Here is a 17402-nt window from a genome sequence, read left to right on the forward strand (position 1 = left end):
TAATGGTAAAGCAATTAAAAGATGGGAAGTTGTTGAATTGGAGAGAATTGAATCACCAAAACATAAAAGAGTGATACAAATTCAATTAGATTATGGATTTGATACAAATTATAGTATTGACATTAATGGTGAATATTCAATGAAGGATACAAGTGGTGAATTGAATATACCATCAATGATTTGTAAAGGTGATGAAATTTCAAGACAACGTGGTTTTCTTGGTGTTGAAGCACGTACCAATGTTGAGATTTCAGATATTGGTAATGATGTACTAAGTGTAGTTGATGTTAGAGAATTACCAATTGAATTATGTAAAATGGCAAATCATCCAATTCTCCTAAGTTATAAATTCTTGGAACCACATTTCCAGCTAAAATTAAGAGTTAAAAGAAATTTAGATTGTGCTGTACTCGTATCGATCGTTGAGGAAATGAGTTGGGTAACAACAGTGAGTTATAGTGGAAAAATGATCCACCAAATGATTTTAAATATTAAAAATACTCAAAAACAATTCCTAAAGGTTCAAATTGGATTCGGATACGAGGTTTGGTCTTGTATGATGGATGGTGATCCTTGTAAACCTTCAATCATTGAGAACGATGGTGCTTTATTAATCCCAATTTTAAAACCCGGTGTTTTCGACCAAAATACTCCAATCAAGATTGAAATCGTTATTTTACAAGAGGAACTCCATAAATTCAATGAGAAAACACGTAAAGGTAAATTCAATTTCATAATTCCAAAGATTGATTTGCCATTAAGAGCTTGTTTCGCTACAGTTTATTTACCACAAGGTACTGTGGCTTCAAATTTTAATGGTGTTCTTAAACAAGTTTCTTACTTTTCTTCGACTCCACCTTCAGCTTCTCAACCAACTTCAAATAATAATAATAATAATATTAATATATATGGTGCACCTGGTATTCGTTCACGTGGATTTGGAAATAGAAATGATAGTGTTTGTGATTTAGCTGAATATCAAGAGAAAGCCAAAGCTTCATCATTTATGAGCGTTAAAAAAAGTAGTGCTTATGGTGGTAGAGGTGGTGGTGGTGGTAATAAAAGAATAGGTGTTGTTCCAGTTTTCGTTGATATTCCAAAAACAATTCATTCTTATTGTTTTGAACAAATTTTATTATCTGGTGATAAAGATTTATCATTTGGTTTTGATTATAAATCTTTAAAACAAAAAGCTAGAAGATAAATTCTCAATCATTTTCTAAATTTATTTTTATTATTATTAAGGTCAAAATTATTTTATAATATATTATGTTTTATAAAAAAAAAATAAAAAAAAAAATAAAAATTAAATAAAATATGGTACTAATTTGGTAGTATACAAATAAATTTTTAATTATAATTTTTAATTTATTTATTATTTTTTTTTTATTTGTGGGTGGGTGTGAGTTTTTGTTGTTGGTGGTGGTTGAAGGAGAAGGTTTTATATTGAGAAAATTCAAGTTTTTTTTTTCGATGAGATACACTTTATAAAGAGATTTAATGACCACATACTAGTGTTTGATGGCATTATTTTCTCTCAAGCTCATTGTTTTTTTACAACTAGCAAGATATATAATAATAAATTATCAAATTCCACTAAAAATAATTAATTTTTTGGAGTTTCCCACCCAATATGATGAACATAAAAATTAAGTTGTGTGTGTTTGTGTGTTTGTGTGTGTTTTAGTGGTAAATTATAAATAAATTATACAATTTAATAAATAATTATATGATAATAGCATTCAATTTTTTTTTTTTCTTTTTTTTTTTTTTTTCCCTTTTTTTGTTTTTTTCTTTTTTTTTTTTATTTTTTTTTTATTAATTATTAATTTTTTTTTTATCATTTCTATTCATTTTCCTTTTATTATTGTTCAATAAATAAAATTTTAATATATTCAATCATAAATATTTTTGAATATTATTATTTTTTTTTTTAAGAAAATTATTATTATTAAAAAAAAAAATTATTAAATTTTTTATAAATATAATAAAATAATAATAATAATAATAATAATAATAATACTAATACTAATAATATTAGTATAAATAATAATAATAATAATTTTTAAAATTTAAAATTTAAAAAAAAAAAAAAAAAAAAAAAAAATAAAAATGGGAATTAATGATAATGGAATTTATGGTTCTTTAAAAGGAAATTCAACGACTGGAGGTATTTATAAAATGGGTGATCATAATACTGGATATGGTGAAAAAAATAATCAAAATAATAATAATAAATCAGGAGGTAAAACCATAGTTAATGGTGTTATTGTAAATTCAAATCAACAAAAATTAAAAGGTGATGAAAATGAATTTGATCATTCTCAAGATGATAATGCAGATGAATTTAATAAATTTCCAAAAAAAGTAAAATATAATGATTTATTATATTCAGTATTGTTTGCCATTCAAATGGTATTGTTTATTACAATGACAGTGATTGCCGGAACAAAACATCCAAATAAAAAAGAATTTGTTGAATATTCATTACAAGGATTATTAATTATTGCAATTTCAATACCATTAATTTTGGCATTCTTTTTAATTTGGAAAAAGATTTTTAAAATCCATCCAACAAATATGATTAAAACTAGTTTTTTTTCATTGATGATTACTGGTATTTTATTTATTGGATTGTTAATTGGCAATGGTTGGTACTCATGGGCAATTGTATTTGGCATAACTTTAATTTCTTTAATATTCTTTTATTTTGCATTTAGGGATAAAATTCCATTCGTTGGAATAATAATATCATTGGTTTTAAAAATCATTGAAAAGTATCCATCAACCTTGTTGGTTAGTTTCGTTTGTTTAATAATTTCTTGTGTTTATTATAATATTTGGCTATTTTCAGTAAGTTATAATTTCTATTATGATAGTTATTGGACTGCCTGGAGTTATATGAAATTCATGTTCCTAGTATTCAATCTTTACTGGACACATTATGTAATCACCTATACTTGCTATAGTGTTGTATCTGGGTTGGTTGCAAGTTGGTATTTCTTTGCTGATGAAGATTTCAATGGTATGCCACCAAAACCATGCGCACACTCACTATATCGTTCCATGACTTCTTCATTTGGTTCAATTGCTTTTGGTTCTTTATTGGTTTGTTTGGTTCAAATGGTGCAATTCATTTGTAGAGGTTTTGCAAGAGTTCCAGGACTTACATCTTTGTTTTGTAATTGTCTCCAGTTTATTGCATTGATCTTCACAAGAATGTTATATACTTTTAACATTTACACATTCTCTATGGTTTCAATCTATGGTCAATCATTTTGTAATTCATCAAAGAAAACCTATAATTTAATGGTTAATAATAATGAAAAATTATTTGCAACTCATAATTATATGTTAATTACAATGCTATCAGTTTCTTTATCAATGTTTTTAATAATTGGCTTCATTGTTACAATGATTATGGCAACAATTCAATTGGAAAACCAAGGTTGGTTATATGTACAATTGGTAATGTTTTTATTCATCCTCTATAAACCATTTGATATTATCTTTAGTTCAGTTTTAACAATTTTAATGTGTTTAATTTCTGATCCAAATGCAATGGAAGTTACAAAACCAAATACTTTTATTTTATTAAGTGAAACTTATGATTTTAAATCTTTAAATCCTTAAAAAAAAAAAAAAAAAATTTTAAAATTTTTTTTTTTTTTTTCTTTTTAAAAAATATATTTTTTTTATTTTAAAAATTAATAAATTATTAAATAAATAAATAAAATGAAATAAAATTAATAAATAAATATTTATTTTTTTTTAAATTTTTTAAATTTTATTTTTAATTTTTTTTTTTTTTTTTTTAATATTATTACTTTTATTTTTATCTTTGGTAAATTATAAATTGTAATATTTAAAAAAATGATGGTATTGAAATCTCTTTATACAAAATAAAAAAATATCAACAAATTAATTTTTCGATATGGTATTGATGTTTAGATGATCATTTGTAAATCCACACTTTTTAAATAAAATAAAATAAAAAAATAAAAACTTTTTCGGTTGTTTTTTTTTTTTTTTTTTTTTTTTTTTTCATTTTCAAAATAAAAAACAGACCAAATAACCCACATATATATATTCAGATATTAAAAATGGTTTACTATGATTTAAATATTGATTCTAGTTTACCAGAACCTAAAATAAAATCAATGCTTTCACTTCATACTAAATGTTTGTTTTTTTTTTTATATTTAATTTTTTTTTTTTTTTTTTTAAAATAATAAATCAATAATTATTTACACATATTAACAAAATTATTATTATTATTTTTTTAATATTTCTAGATGGATATGATTCAGTAGCAATAACACATACAGTTGAAGGTAAAATTGGATATAAGGATGTATGTAAAATTAAAAAAATTCAAATTGAAGATGATAGTGAAAAGAGTACAAGTAGTGGTTGGATGAAAATGGGTGATTCAAATAAAACGATTAAACAATATACAAGATTACAAGTAATTTGTAAAACAATGGCAGAATTTCAAATGATAACAGCAAATAATCCAGTTGTACAATCATATGATATCATTAGTGTTGTACCTTATGATGTTTCAGTTTTTAATGCAGCTTGTAATTCAAATGAAATCGATATCATTACAATTGACACTTTTTCAAAGTTTATCATTAAACCTGAAAGAGTTAGACAATGTATAGCAAAAGGAATTTTCATTGAAATCTTATATGGTAATTTATTTGGTATTGATGCTGATAGAATAGCTTTCTTTCAAATTGCTTCTTCATTAGTCAGATCTTCTTTTGGTAAAAATATAATTTTATCATCAAGTGGTAAATCTTCAACAACTCTAAGATCACCATATGATTTATCAAATTTGTAAGTTTATTATTATTATTATTATTATTATTATTATTATTATTATTATTATTATTATTATTATTATTATTATTATTATTATTATTATTATTATTATTATTATTATTATTATTATTATTATTATTATTATTATTATTATTATTATTTTTTTTTGATTTTATTAACTTTTATTTTTTAATGGATTTTATTAACTTTATTTTTTTTATTTTTTTTCTTTAGAGGACATTTATTTGGATTAACATTTGATCAAGCAAAAGCAGCAGTTAGTAAACATCCACATACAGCAGTATTACATGCAATTACTAGAAGGACTAAAGGAATTGCAACTGTAACTGATCCAAATTTATTGAAAGATTTAGAGTTATGGAAATTGGAAAGAAAAGAGGACACACAACCAACAAATAATAATATACCACATGAAAAACATATTAATAAAGAATCTACTGGAAAAGAAACAATACCAAAACCTACCACAACAACTACAACCACTACAACCACCACAACAACTGCTAAAACAAAAACACCAACACCAACACCAACTACTGAAAAAACACCATCCATACCAACTCAACCACCACAAAAACCAACAGCAAAATCAAATAAAAAAACTACTACTAATACAACAAGCACAGCACAAAAACAAGGAAAAATGGATATAGACATTGATAATAATAAAAGAAAAAGGGAATAATATTATTTTTATTTTTTAACTTTTTGTATATATAATAAACTACTTTTTTATTTTTATTTTTATTTTATTTCCTATATTTGTTTACCTTTTTTTTATTATTTAATTTATAGTGTTTATATGTCTATTGTTTTAATAAATTTAATACCATTTGTTCAGTAATATTCCAACCATCATAAGAACCAAAAGAAATTAAAAGTGATTTTGTATTTTTTGAAATTTTAAATTCTTTAGACATGTGATATTTTGTGGGAGTAAAATCTAAAGGATGAAAAGTTCTTAATCTGATACAAGTTTTATCATTTGATTCTGAAATCATTTTTTTCCAATTTATTAAAGTGGTTTCTTTGTAATTAAAATTTTTTTTTATCATTAGAAATATTTCATTTGTTGTTTGCAATTCACCATTTAATGAAATAATATTTAAAGTATTTATTTTTGTTTTTGACCAACAACCTTCATTAAAGATTAAATTAATAATATTTTGTGCTACCCATGTTACTGGACTAATAAATAATGAAGTTGGTTCAATTGGGAAATATTTAGTAACACTAATGGATTTAATTATTAATTGAAGCAAATCTCCACTATGACCAATACCAGTATGTGGATTTGAAAATATTGATGGTAATCTAATTGTCATTGCTGGAATACCTCTTGATGATGCTTCTAATAGTAAATGTTCACAGATAAGTTTACTTTGAATATAGCCACCTGGTAAATTATTTAAATTACTTAATGAAGGTATTCCAACTTGGTATTCATCAAATTCGATTTCATCATTTAATTTTTGACCAAAGAAAATTGAAAATGAAGATAAATTTACAATTGGTATCATTGGTTTATTTGTACCTTTCGAAACTGATAGCTTTATAAACTCTTTAGTTGAGTCTACATTGGTTGGTTTAATTTCATCATAATTTGCATTTAAATTAATATCAGCACCACAACTTAAAATTAAATTTACTTGATTTGAAATTTCTAAATACATTTTATCAGATAATCCAAGTTTACTCTTTCTTAAATCTCCACGGACTGGGAAAATCTTTTCCAATTCTGATTGTTCAAACATTTCAAATAATTTATGGTGTTTTAAATTGTCAATTATTTTATTCATTAAATCGATTTGGTCAGATAAATGACCTGATCTTGTTAAACAATAAATTTTTGAACAGTTTTTCATTTTTACTAAATTCAATAAAAGATAACCTCCTAAAAATCCAGTTGAACCACTTAATAATATAACTTTATCCATTTTATTATCAATAATTAAATCTGATTTAATTGATGATGCAATTATTGTTTCATCTAATTTTGCTTCATTCTTCCAATATTCAAATGTTTTTGTTGTTGTTGTTATTTCATTGGTATTATTAACCACTGTACTACTTTTATTTTTACCTTCTTTCTTTTTATCTAATGAATTTGTTATAATTTTAATTGATGATGAAATTGTATTTGTTTGAAGTTGTTGAATTGTAATAATATTACCTGATAATTCTTTATCTACCCAATTTTTTAATTGAACGATTGATAAAGAATCAGCACCATATGCAGAAAGTTTAATATCGATATTAATCTTTGATATTTCAATTGATAATACCTCTGAAACTTTCTCTAAAAACATTTGATTTACAGAGTTTTTATTATCCTGATTACCATCATGACCCAATTGATTAACTTTATTCTTTTCTTCTAAAGAAACTTGATAATCAATCTTTGAAAAATTATTTTTTTGTGGATTATATTTTGTTATATTTGAGAAATTAAAACTTGAAACTATTAAATTTGTTGATAGTTCTTGATTTTGGATTTGTAAATCTAATGAACCTAAAATTGTATTGATTGAAAGTGGATTGAATCCTAAATTTTCAAACATTACTGAAACATTTTCATTTCTTGATACAAATCCAGTTGATTTTATTAAACCATAACTTGTGCAAATTGATGGTAAGCCAAGTGATTTTCTATACTGTGAGAATGATTCTAAAACATTATTTGCACAAACATAACTACATTGGCTTTCAGAACCTAATGATGAGGTAACTGATGATGCAATTATAAAGTTTTTTAATTTCCATCCCCTTTTAATTGATTGATCGTGTAAAATGATTGCACCAATTGTTTTTGCGCCAAATGAAATATCCAGAGTATCCATATTGATAGCTTCTACATTCTTTGTTATTTGATGGAATGCATAGTGGAATATTGAATCAATGTTATCAATATCATTTGAAACTTCATCGATTGCTTTTCCCATCGAGTTTATATCACCAACATCAACGCTCTTGAAATGAAATTTTATATGTTTATTTCTATTTACTAATAGTTCTAACTGCCATTTCATTGATGATTTTGAAAGGATAATTATATTTTCAACTAATGGCGCAAATTTAACTATCCATTTTATAATTTCAAAAACTATACCAGATTGACCAGTAACTATTATATTCTTTCCTAAATTATTTATATTGATTTGATAATTTGATTTTAATAATGTAAAATCTAAATTGGAAGTTGAATTGATTTTCTCCTTTATTAAATTACCCACTAAATCTGTATCATGATTAACAACAATTTTACCAATATGTTTACGTTGATTAATATATTCAAATGCATTTTTAATATTAACATTTGAATATTGAGTTATTGGTAAATTATTAATTAATTCATTATTTTCAATTGCTTTTGATATTGATTTTAATAATTTCTTTAAAATTGGTGCAGCTATAAAAAGTAATTCTACATTATGATAACCATAGTTGAATTTAAATTTCTTATTATCAATATACTCATTTGAATTCAAATGAGTGATTGATAAATCTACAATTCTACCACTTTTTGAAAGACAATTGAAATTTGAATCCATATAATCACTTGATAATGTATTTAATATTAAATCTACACCTGTTTTATCCGAGCCTAATTCTTTAAGTTTATCTTTTATTTTTTGAACATAACTCTTATCTCTTGTTGAATAAATACCTGTAATTAAAGATCCATAGGTGTCACGTAGATATTTCTCTTTCTCTGGTGATCCAACTGTAAGGAAAATATAAGAACAATGACCTTTCCATTTTAAAATATTTAATGAAGATAAACCAACACCACCGGATGCTGAATGAATTAAAATTGATTCATAATTTTTTAAATTACCAATATTGTAAATACTATGAAGAGATGTTGAATAAACTACTGGTATTGTTGATGCTTGTTCATGACTTAAGTTATTTGGTTTAAAATAAATTGAACCTGAATCTATAATAGATTTGGATGATGCAGTGTTATATGCAGTACCATAAACTTGGTCACCAACTTTAAATTCACTACAATTGTTTTTGGATACTCTTGTAATGACACCAGAAAAGTCACTACCAAATTCTGGGTCATTAATATCACCCGTTTTATGATTGACCATTTCAGGTGGCACACTTCCAATGTATGTAAGATAATCTTTATAATTTAATGCAAATGATTTAATTTCAACTTGGACTTCAAATGGTTCTAAATCTTTTGTCATTGGTTTTAATTCATATTCTAAATTTGGTGATAAAACTGCTACTAAATCATTTTCAACTAAATCTTGATATGATTCAGATTTGAATTTTTTTCTAAGATTTTGTTCTTTCTTTATTCTTTCAAAATAAACTTTACCATTTCTAATTAAATATTCTTTTTGAATAGATATTTTCTTATCTGTTAATAATTCAATCAATGATACTAAATTCTTTTCATTATTATTATGAGTGTATTCAATAATTGATTCTTTATCGAAATCTAATGTGAATAGTTGTAGTTGTTGAAATTCATCGAAATATCTTGCAGCACCTATAACTGATGATGCTAAATAATTATCTTTTCTTGAATCTGATGTTATCAATACATGTTTGCACATTGAATTAAGTTTTAATAGTTTTCTATTAATTTCTATGTATTCAAATGTAATTGATTTAAAATTATCCAATGTTAATTGTTCCATTGTTTTTATAAAATAAATCACAGATTTATCGGTTATTGATTGTTTTTCTACAAATTCATTAAATTTACTGATTGTTGATATTATACTTAATATCTTGTCATCAGTTGATTCTAGTGATTTTAAAAATTTATTACAAATTTCACTGTCATCATTACTATAAATTATAATTTGATCATAAGAGTCTATATTTGGATTTGGTGATAATTCTGATAGTAATTGTGGTTTTCTTGTTTGAATGATTGATTTTTTATCATTTGAAATGATTGTATCTTTAAAATTACATTGATCTAATAACTCTTTTATTTCAATTAAGTTATTTCCATCATTATTTATTAATATTAATTGACCATTTGGTACCATTAAATTATAAATCATATAAAGTGTAGCCTTAATATCATTTGTTTCCTTTTCTAAATCATTTATTAATACAATATCATATTGTGAAGGTTTTAATTGATTATCTTCGAGTAACAAAGGATCATTAATGCTATAATCTCTATAAAGTATGCTAACACGTTCATTGATGTGTGATAGTTTATCCTTGATTGATGAGGTTAATGATTGTGGGACACTACCAAAAGTATATTCAATATCAATTTCACACAATGGAAACTCTTTTAATAATTGATTAAATTTCTCTAAAACATTATTTGATGAATGAAATGTGGTTCCATTGTAATCTGCAAAACCGCTTGAAAAATCTAATATTCTAAATACCATTTTTTCATTTACAAATGGTACAAGTGATTGCTTAATAATTGTACCTACTAAAATATCATTTTGTCCTTTTTCTTGTTGGTAAAGTGATTCGAATGTTTGTGGTGGTAAAATTAATGAATCCTTTGATTGAAGGTAGGTGGAATATAATTCATTTGTTGGTGCTTCAATTTTTAATGAATCTTGAATTGGTGTTAATGAAGTACATGCTGCATTATCGATTTCAATTAATACAGTACCATCTTCTAACATTACTACAATAGATGCAAAGTAAGAATCACCCATTTTTGCATTTAATGATGAATAAACATATACGTTTGTATGTTGATCCCTTGCTGATGGTATATTTGATGAATATAGATTAAAACCTTCAATTCTATCGAAAACCAATTGACAATGTTCATCAACTAAACCAATCATACCATGTAAACAACAATCTAAAATTGAAGAGTTGAAAAATGACTTTTGATCTGGTAAATGTTTTGGAAGTTCTAATGAAACCACTGATAATGAACAATTATCACCTAAATAACACATCGATACAGCTTGAAACATTCCACTATATGTTAAACCAGTTTTTAACTTTATGTGGTCATATAAATCTTCTTTTGTCAATTTGGTTAAATTGCAACGTTTTTCAATCAAATCTTTAATATTGTATTTTTGATTGAATATTTTTAAAGACTTTTCACCATTGTGTTTAAATAATTGAAAATTACCAAACGATGATTGAATCCATTCATTCTTTTTTTGATCTTTAAAATGGAATAATACTTTATATTCTGTTTTTCCAGTTGGATAAATGTTTGTTTGTAAACAATGATTTACTGAATCATCTGTAAAAATAAATGGAGTACTAAATTCCAATGTACTAATAGTTATATCTTGTGATGGATAAATTTTTAATAAATTATCAATATAACCACAACCTGGGAAATAGAATTTCCCTTTTACAACATGACCTTTTAGATATTGGAATGGTTTTCTCTTTATGTTTATAAATGTTTGATAAGATTTTACAAATGGTGAATCAGTAATTGAATTACCTAATATATCAATTGGTGGACCTGTTAAATAATAATTCTCATAGAGTGAATTAATTTTCCAAAATTGTTTTTCATCCCATTGGTATAGTGGTAATTTATGAGTTGGTACTATTGATCTATTTATATTTTCAAATTGACATTTAAAGTTTATATTATACCCATTCTGACAATATAATTGAGAAATGGTTTGTCTTATCTCTTTAACATCATTCTTTTTCTTGTGAAGTGGTGAATAAATTGAAATACTATCACCTTTTCCAAAGTAACTTGAATCTTTTGGTATCATTTGTTTTAAATAAAATTGTAAAGTTGGATGAGGAGCCAATTCAATAAAAACAATATCAGTTCCCAGTTGATTATTTTCTATATGTTTGTATAGATTTTCAATTGTTTGAGTAAAGTTCACTGATTTTAAAATATTTTCATAAGTATATTTTGGTGAATATGGAGTAGTTTTATAATCAAATAAATTTGTTGTTACTGTAGAAAATATTGGTATTTCCGATTCTTTGGATTTATAGTCCAATGAAAGGATATATTCTTTAATTGCTTTTTGACTTGATGTATGGAAAGATGATAATGAACCTAACATTGATGTAAATTCACCTTTACTTTTTAATTCTTCTGAAATTTTATTTAGTTGATCCTCTTTTCCTCCAATTACAATTGATGTTGGTGAATTATAACATGAAATTTCTACATCAGGATATCTTGATGAAAATTGTTCAATAAACTTTTCAGGTGAAATATTAATTGATAACATTCTACCACAACCTGTTGTTGTACTCTGGGCTATTGATCTATGATAAATTAAATAACATTCAGTTTCTAAATCAATCATACCTGAACAATAAGCGGCAGTAACTTCACCAAGACTATGACCAACTATAAATGTTGGTTTAATACCCCAGTGTTTATATAATTCGAATAGTGAAATTTGTACCATACAAATTGCAGGTTGTGCTAATGCTGGATTATGAATTGATTTCATATCATCTACCGGAATGGATCTTAATTTCTCTAATATCGAGAAACCATAATATTTTGATAATTTATTATCCAACATATCCATAGTTTTTCTAAATATTGGTTCATTTTTATATAATTCCAATGCCATTGTATTATATTGTGAACCTTGACCACAAAATACCATAATAATAATTGGATTCTTTGATTTTATTGAAATGTTTGATGATGTTGTTTTGATTGTTTTAATATTATTATTAGTTGATATTAAATTATCTTTAAAATCATTCCAATTTGAACCTAAAATAACTGAACGTTGGTATAATGAATTTGATTTACTCATTATTTGTTCCTTTACAAAATCATTAAACTCCATAGTTTCTTGATTAAAATTTGAAATTAAAGATTGATATTGTTCTAATGATTTAGTTGAATTTGCTGAAAATGGAATTAAATATTCAATATTGTTCTGATGTTGTTGTTGTTTTAAATTTATTGTATTATTATTATCACTGCTACTATTATGATTATAATTGAAATCTTTTAAAATAATACAAACGTTTGAACCTGTAACTCCAAAATTATTAACAGCCATGGTAATTTCTTTTTTTGGGAATGGAGTTGGTTCTACCACTACTTTTAAATTCCATTCATTAAATTTTATTAATGGATTTGGTGTTTTAAAATGTAAATTTGGTATAAAGTATCTATTTTTAAACATTAAACAGCATTTAACCAATGATGCAATACCAGAAGATGCTTCACAATGACCAATCATTGATTTAAACGAACCTATTAATAATGGATTTTCTTTTGAATGATTGTCTTTGAAAATACTTGAAATACCTTCTACTTCAATTGGATCACCAACTGGAGTACCTGTACCATGTGCTTCAACATAGTCTACATCTTTTGCATTGATATTACCAGATGATAATGCCATTTTAATATTTTCAGCTTGTGATTGTGCTGATGGTGAATAGAAATTTGATTTATCACTATATCCATTACCATCAACATTTGAACTTGTACCTTTAATAACACAATAAACTCTATCACCATCAATAATTGCTTGGTTTAAATCTTTTAATAATAATACCCCAATACATTCACTTTTTACATAACCATCTGCATTTGCATCAAAACTTTTACATCTTCCGTCTTTACTTAACATATTCATATATGAAAATGATTTTGGGGTATTTGCATCTATTGTTTAAAAAAAAAAAAAAAAAAAAAAAAAAAGGTTTATTTTAATTAATATATGTTCCATTATTTTTTTTTTTTTTTTTTTCTACTTACCAAAAATTAAACTTGTACCACCAACAATTGACATTTTAGAGTTTCCTTCAATGATAGATTTACAACCTAAAACCACAGCATTTGATGATGACGAACAAGCTGTATCTATTGTTATTGATGGACCATGAAAATCAAAAATGTTTGAGACACGATTTGATGATGAATGTGATGATGATGAAAATATGTTGGTTTGAATTGAATCGATAGTTCTATTTAAATCTCTATATTCGTGAGTTGTATTCCCAATGAAAACAGAGGTATTTGAACCGCGTAAATTAATTGGATCAATCATTGCATCTTCAATGGCTTCCCATGTACATTTTAAAAGTAAACGTTGTTGTGGATCTATTGCAGTTGCCTCTGGTGGACTTATACCAAAGAATAAAGGATCGAATGATTTAACTTCATCCATTGGTAATAAACCACCATATCTATTATTAATCTCGCCCAATTTGTTGAAATTATCACTCCATCTTTCATTAGTTTCAATAATACCATCATAACCATTAACTAATTCTTTCCAAAGTTCACTTGGATTACCTAAACTCTTGCCACTACCACCACCTGGTAATCTAAACCCAATTCCAATAATCCCAATACCATTATTTTCTTCTTTTAAAATCATAATTTATTTTTTAAATTAATAACTATAAATGATTTATTGGATAATATATGTTAATAATTATATAATTAATTAATTTTTTTTTTTTTTTTTTTTTCATTTTATATGAAAAAATAAAAATAAAAAATTAAAAATATTTTATATCACCAGACAGACAGATAGGTAGGTAGGTAGGTAGGTAGGTAGGTAGGTAGGTAGGCAGACAGGTAGGTAGGTAGGTAGGCAGACAGGTAGGTAGGTAGGCAGACACATTCATTAAAATCTATTTAAATAAAACAATCTAAGATGTTTATAATATTAAACTGTAAAAAAAAAAAAGTTTGGAAAAAAAAAAAAATAAAAAATAAAAGAGAACAGATTATGGTGTTTAGGAGCATTCTTCGAAGGATAAAAAAAAAATAATAATAATAGAGAACAGATTATTTAATAAACATTTTTTCTAATAAAAAAAAAAAAAATAAAAAGAGAACAGATAAAATTTTAAATCCAAAAAATCTCAAAAAAAAAACAAAAAAAAAAAAAAAAAAACAATTTCTCCCGAAATTAATTTTTAATTGTTGTTATTAACAAACAATCCTTTTTTTTTTTTTTTTTTTTTTTTTAAAAAAATATATATTTTATTGTTCTTTTTCTTTATTCTCTCTTTAATTGTTTCTACTTTATTTTTTTTTTTTATTTTTTTTTTTTTTTTAATTTTTTTTTTTTTTTTTGTTTTTTTTTTTTTTTTTTTCTTGGTAGGGAAATAAAAAAAAAAATTATTAAAAATATTACTTTTTAATAATATTATTATTTAAATTTATATTATTACTTTTTAAATGTGATTGAGCTTCTTCATATAATGATCTATAATAGAAAGCAGTAGAGAATAAACTTTCAATATCACGTTCTTCCCAATTTTGAGTTGGAGGTTTTTGAAGGAAAATCATAATGTCAGGGAAATCTCTTTGCTTCAATTCATCAGACCATAAAACCAAGAAAGCGGCACAAACATAAACATGAAAAACACTAAATCCCTCCTTTTCACTTAGATAAGTATCCCACATACGTATTACCAATGGAAAAGGTATCTCTCTCATGAGTAAACAATTCATCCAACGAAATGCAAACGTAATGAATTGAGCGTCTTGATCGGCCAAATGGGCACATAAACTATTGTTAATCTTCTCTAGTAATCCTTTTAAACTTGCCAACATTCTTTGTATACCAGGTTGAGCAAATGTATAATGATCTTGAATACCATCCAATAATTTCGTTAAACACCAATAACTATCTGCTTCAACCATTGCCAATATGGTCGAATCAATTTGATCCACTTGACAATTGGCAACATCTTCAACATACTCTGATAAAAATACCCAAATAAATGGTGTTGCTAAATCATTAATACCTTGAACATATCCTGTTGATGGATGCCTAATACCCCATAAATATAAAATTCTTTCTAAAATCTAATAATAATTATAATTAATATTTTTAAAGAGTAATAATGATGATGATGATGATGATGATGATGATGATGATGATGATGATGATGATGATGATGATGATGATGATGATGATGATGATGATGATGATGATGATGATGAAAATTATAATAATACAAACATCTTGAATTAAAGGTTGTTGAAAAAATGGTACACCAGGATTTGTTCTTGGTACATCCATTTGAATTTGTTTTAAAGTTCTTCTATCGGATTCACCTCTTTTCTCATCGGAAGTATAATATTGTGGTAAACCATCACGATATTCTTTTCTTTTTCTCTCTAAATGTTCATCTCTTCTTTCACAATTTGAGGGTAAATAACCTAATAGTATCTTCCAAGACATTGGTCTATATCTATCTGGTATACCACGCCATCCTAACGTTTTTAAACTTTCCATATCTACATGTATACCTGTATTTAATAATTTCTCAAATTTCTTTATTCTATTACTATTTATATTTTGTATATTATTTTGTTGTTGTTGCTGTTGCTGTTGCTGCTGTAATGATGATGATGATGATGATGTATCAATACCACCATTACTTGAATTTAATGATGATGATAATGAATTTGAATTCGATGCTGATAAATGTGTACTACTATTACTATGACCAATTACTGATGTATTTATTGATGATGATGATAATGATAAATGTGATAAATTATTCTCTAATGTATTTAAATTTGATGCTGATGATGATGTTGTCATCTTTGATGTAGTTGTAGTTGTGGTGGTTGTTTGATTGTTATTATTATTATTATTGTTATTGTTATTGTTATTATTGTTATTGTTATTATTGTTATTATTGTTACTATCTATATTTGTTGTCGTTATTTGGGTTTGTGAATTTACAGTTGATAAATAAGGTGAGGTTGATGATGATGAAAATTGACCATGATTAAATATAACACTACTATCATAATCTTTTTTCCTATTTGGTATCATATTTCTATTATTTTTTTTTTTTTTTTTTTTTTTATTAATATATTTATTTTTAAAATAACCCTCTGTAACTAATAATGAAAATTATAACTCTTACCCATTAAATTTTTCAAATCTAGTTGGATGTATATTGTTTACAGGTTTTGCTATACCTGGAGATTTTCTAGAAAATCTCCAAAATGCTTCTTTTACTGGACTATTTGTATCACTATGGTTACTCATTATTGATTTTCTTACTTTTTTTTTTTTGTATATATTTATTTTTATTTGTTGATAAATTTGATTATTTTATTTATGACACTCTTTTTTTTTTTAGGTGAAGAAAACAAAAAAAAAAAAAAAAAAAAAAAAAAAAAAGAAAAAAGAAAAAACTTTTATATATATATGTGATGTTATTTATTATTTCAAAAACAAAAAAAAAAAAAAAATATAAACAAAAAATAAAAAACAAAAAAACAAAAATAAAAAAAAGATAAAAAAAATAAAAAACAAGAAAAAAAAAAAAAAACTAGTTTGTAAAATCTACTTTGTAAATAAATTTATATTTTCTTTTTTTGAAAAATGTAACATATGTGCAAAGTGTTGTGTATTTTTTTTTTTTTAAAAAAAAAAAAATTTTGATTGTTATTTTGTTTTATTTTATTTTTTCCCTTCCTTATTACCTAAATTATAATTATCTGTAAAAAACAGCGTGCCTTTTTAAAAATATTGTTAGGCAGTTTGTTTGGTGTGCAAACAAAAAAAAAAAAAAAATAAAAAAAAATAAAAAAAAAAAAAATAAAAAAAAAAAATTAATTTTTTTCAAAATAT

At 24.4% G+C, this 17402-nt stretch overlaps 5 protein-coding genes across 5 annotated transcripts in view; 3 read left to right on the plus strand and 2 right to left on the minus strand.

Moving 5' to 3' along the window:
• The window catches only part of DDB_G0269976 (hypothetical protein), a gene marked incomplete at both ends in the record, with an annotated part of 2208 nt that extends 1004 nt beyond the window's left edge, over positions 1-1204 (plus strand). Inside the window, one exon of the mRNA XM_641350.1 lies at positions 1-1204. This exon is cut by the window's left edge and continues 65 nt beyond it. Within this exon, the coding sequence (XP_646442.1) occupies positions 1-1204 (1204 nt within the window).
• A 908-nt stretch (positions 1205-2112) lies between these two features.
• DDB_G0269978 (hypothetical protein) lies at positions 2113-3633 on the plus strand (the record flags this gene model as incomplete). The annotated part of the gene is made up of 1 exon (XM_641351.1): positions 2113-3633. The coding sequence occupies one exon, from the start codon at positions 2113-2115 to the stop codon at positions 3631-3633; it is 1521 nt and encodes a 506-aa protein (XP_646443.1).
• A 470-nt stretch (positions 3634-4103) lies between these two features.
• Positions 4104-5536, plus strand: drpp30 (RNase P protein subunit; the record flags this gene model as incomplete). Its single annotated transcript, XM_641352.1, has 3 exons — positions 4104-4182; positions 4296-4845; positions 5065-5536. 3 exons carry the CDS (start codon positions 4104-4106, stop codon positions 5534-5536), a joined length of 1101 nt encoding a protein of 366 aa, XP_646444.1.
• A 121-nt stretch (positions 5537-5657) lies between these two features.
• On the minus strand, positions 5658-14421 carry pks3 (beta-ketoacyl synthase family protein; the record flags this gene model as incomplete). Its single annotated transcript, XM_641353.1, has 3 exons — positions 5658-13450; positions 13544-14155; positions 14313-14421. The coding sequence occupies 3 exons, from the start codon at positions 14419-14421 to the stop codon at positions 5658-5660; spliced, it is 8514 nt and encodes a 2837-aa protein (XP_646445.1).
• A 511-nt stretch (positions 14422-14932) lies between these two features.
• On the minus strand, positions 14933-16814 carry DDB_G0269982 (hypothetical protein; the record flags this gene model as incomplete). Its single annotated transcript, XM_641354.1, has 3 exons — positions 14933-15613; positions 15771-16599; positions 16690-16814. The coding sequence occupies 3 exons, from the start codon at positions 16812-16814 to the stop codon at positions 14933-14935; spliced, it is 1635 nt and encodes a 544-aa protein (XP_646446.1).
• Between the last annotated feature and the right edge of the window lie 588 nt (positions 16815-17402).

The sequence above is a fragment of the Dictyostelium discoideum genome (assembly GCF_000004695.1).
Source record: "Dictyostelium discoideum AX4 chromosome 1 chromosome, whole genome shotgun sequence".
Taxonomy (NCBI): Eukaryota; Evosea; class Eumycetozoa; order Dictyosteliales; family Dictyosteliaceae; genus Dictyostelium; species Dictyostelium discoideum.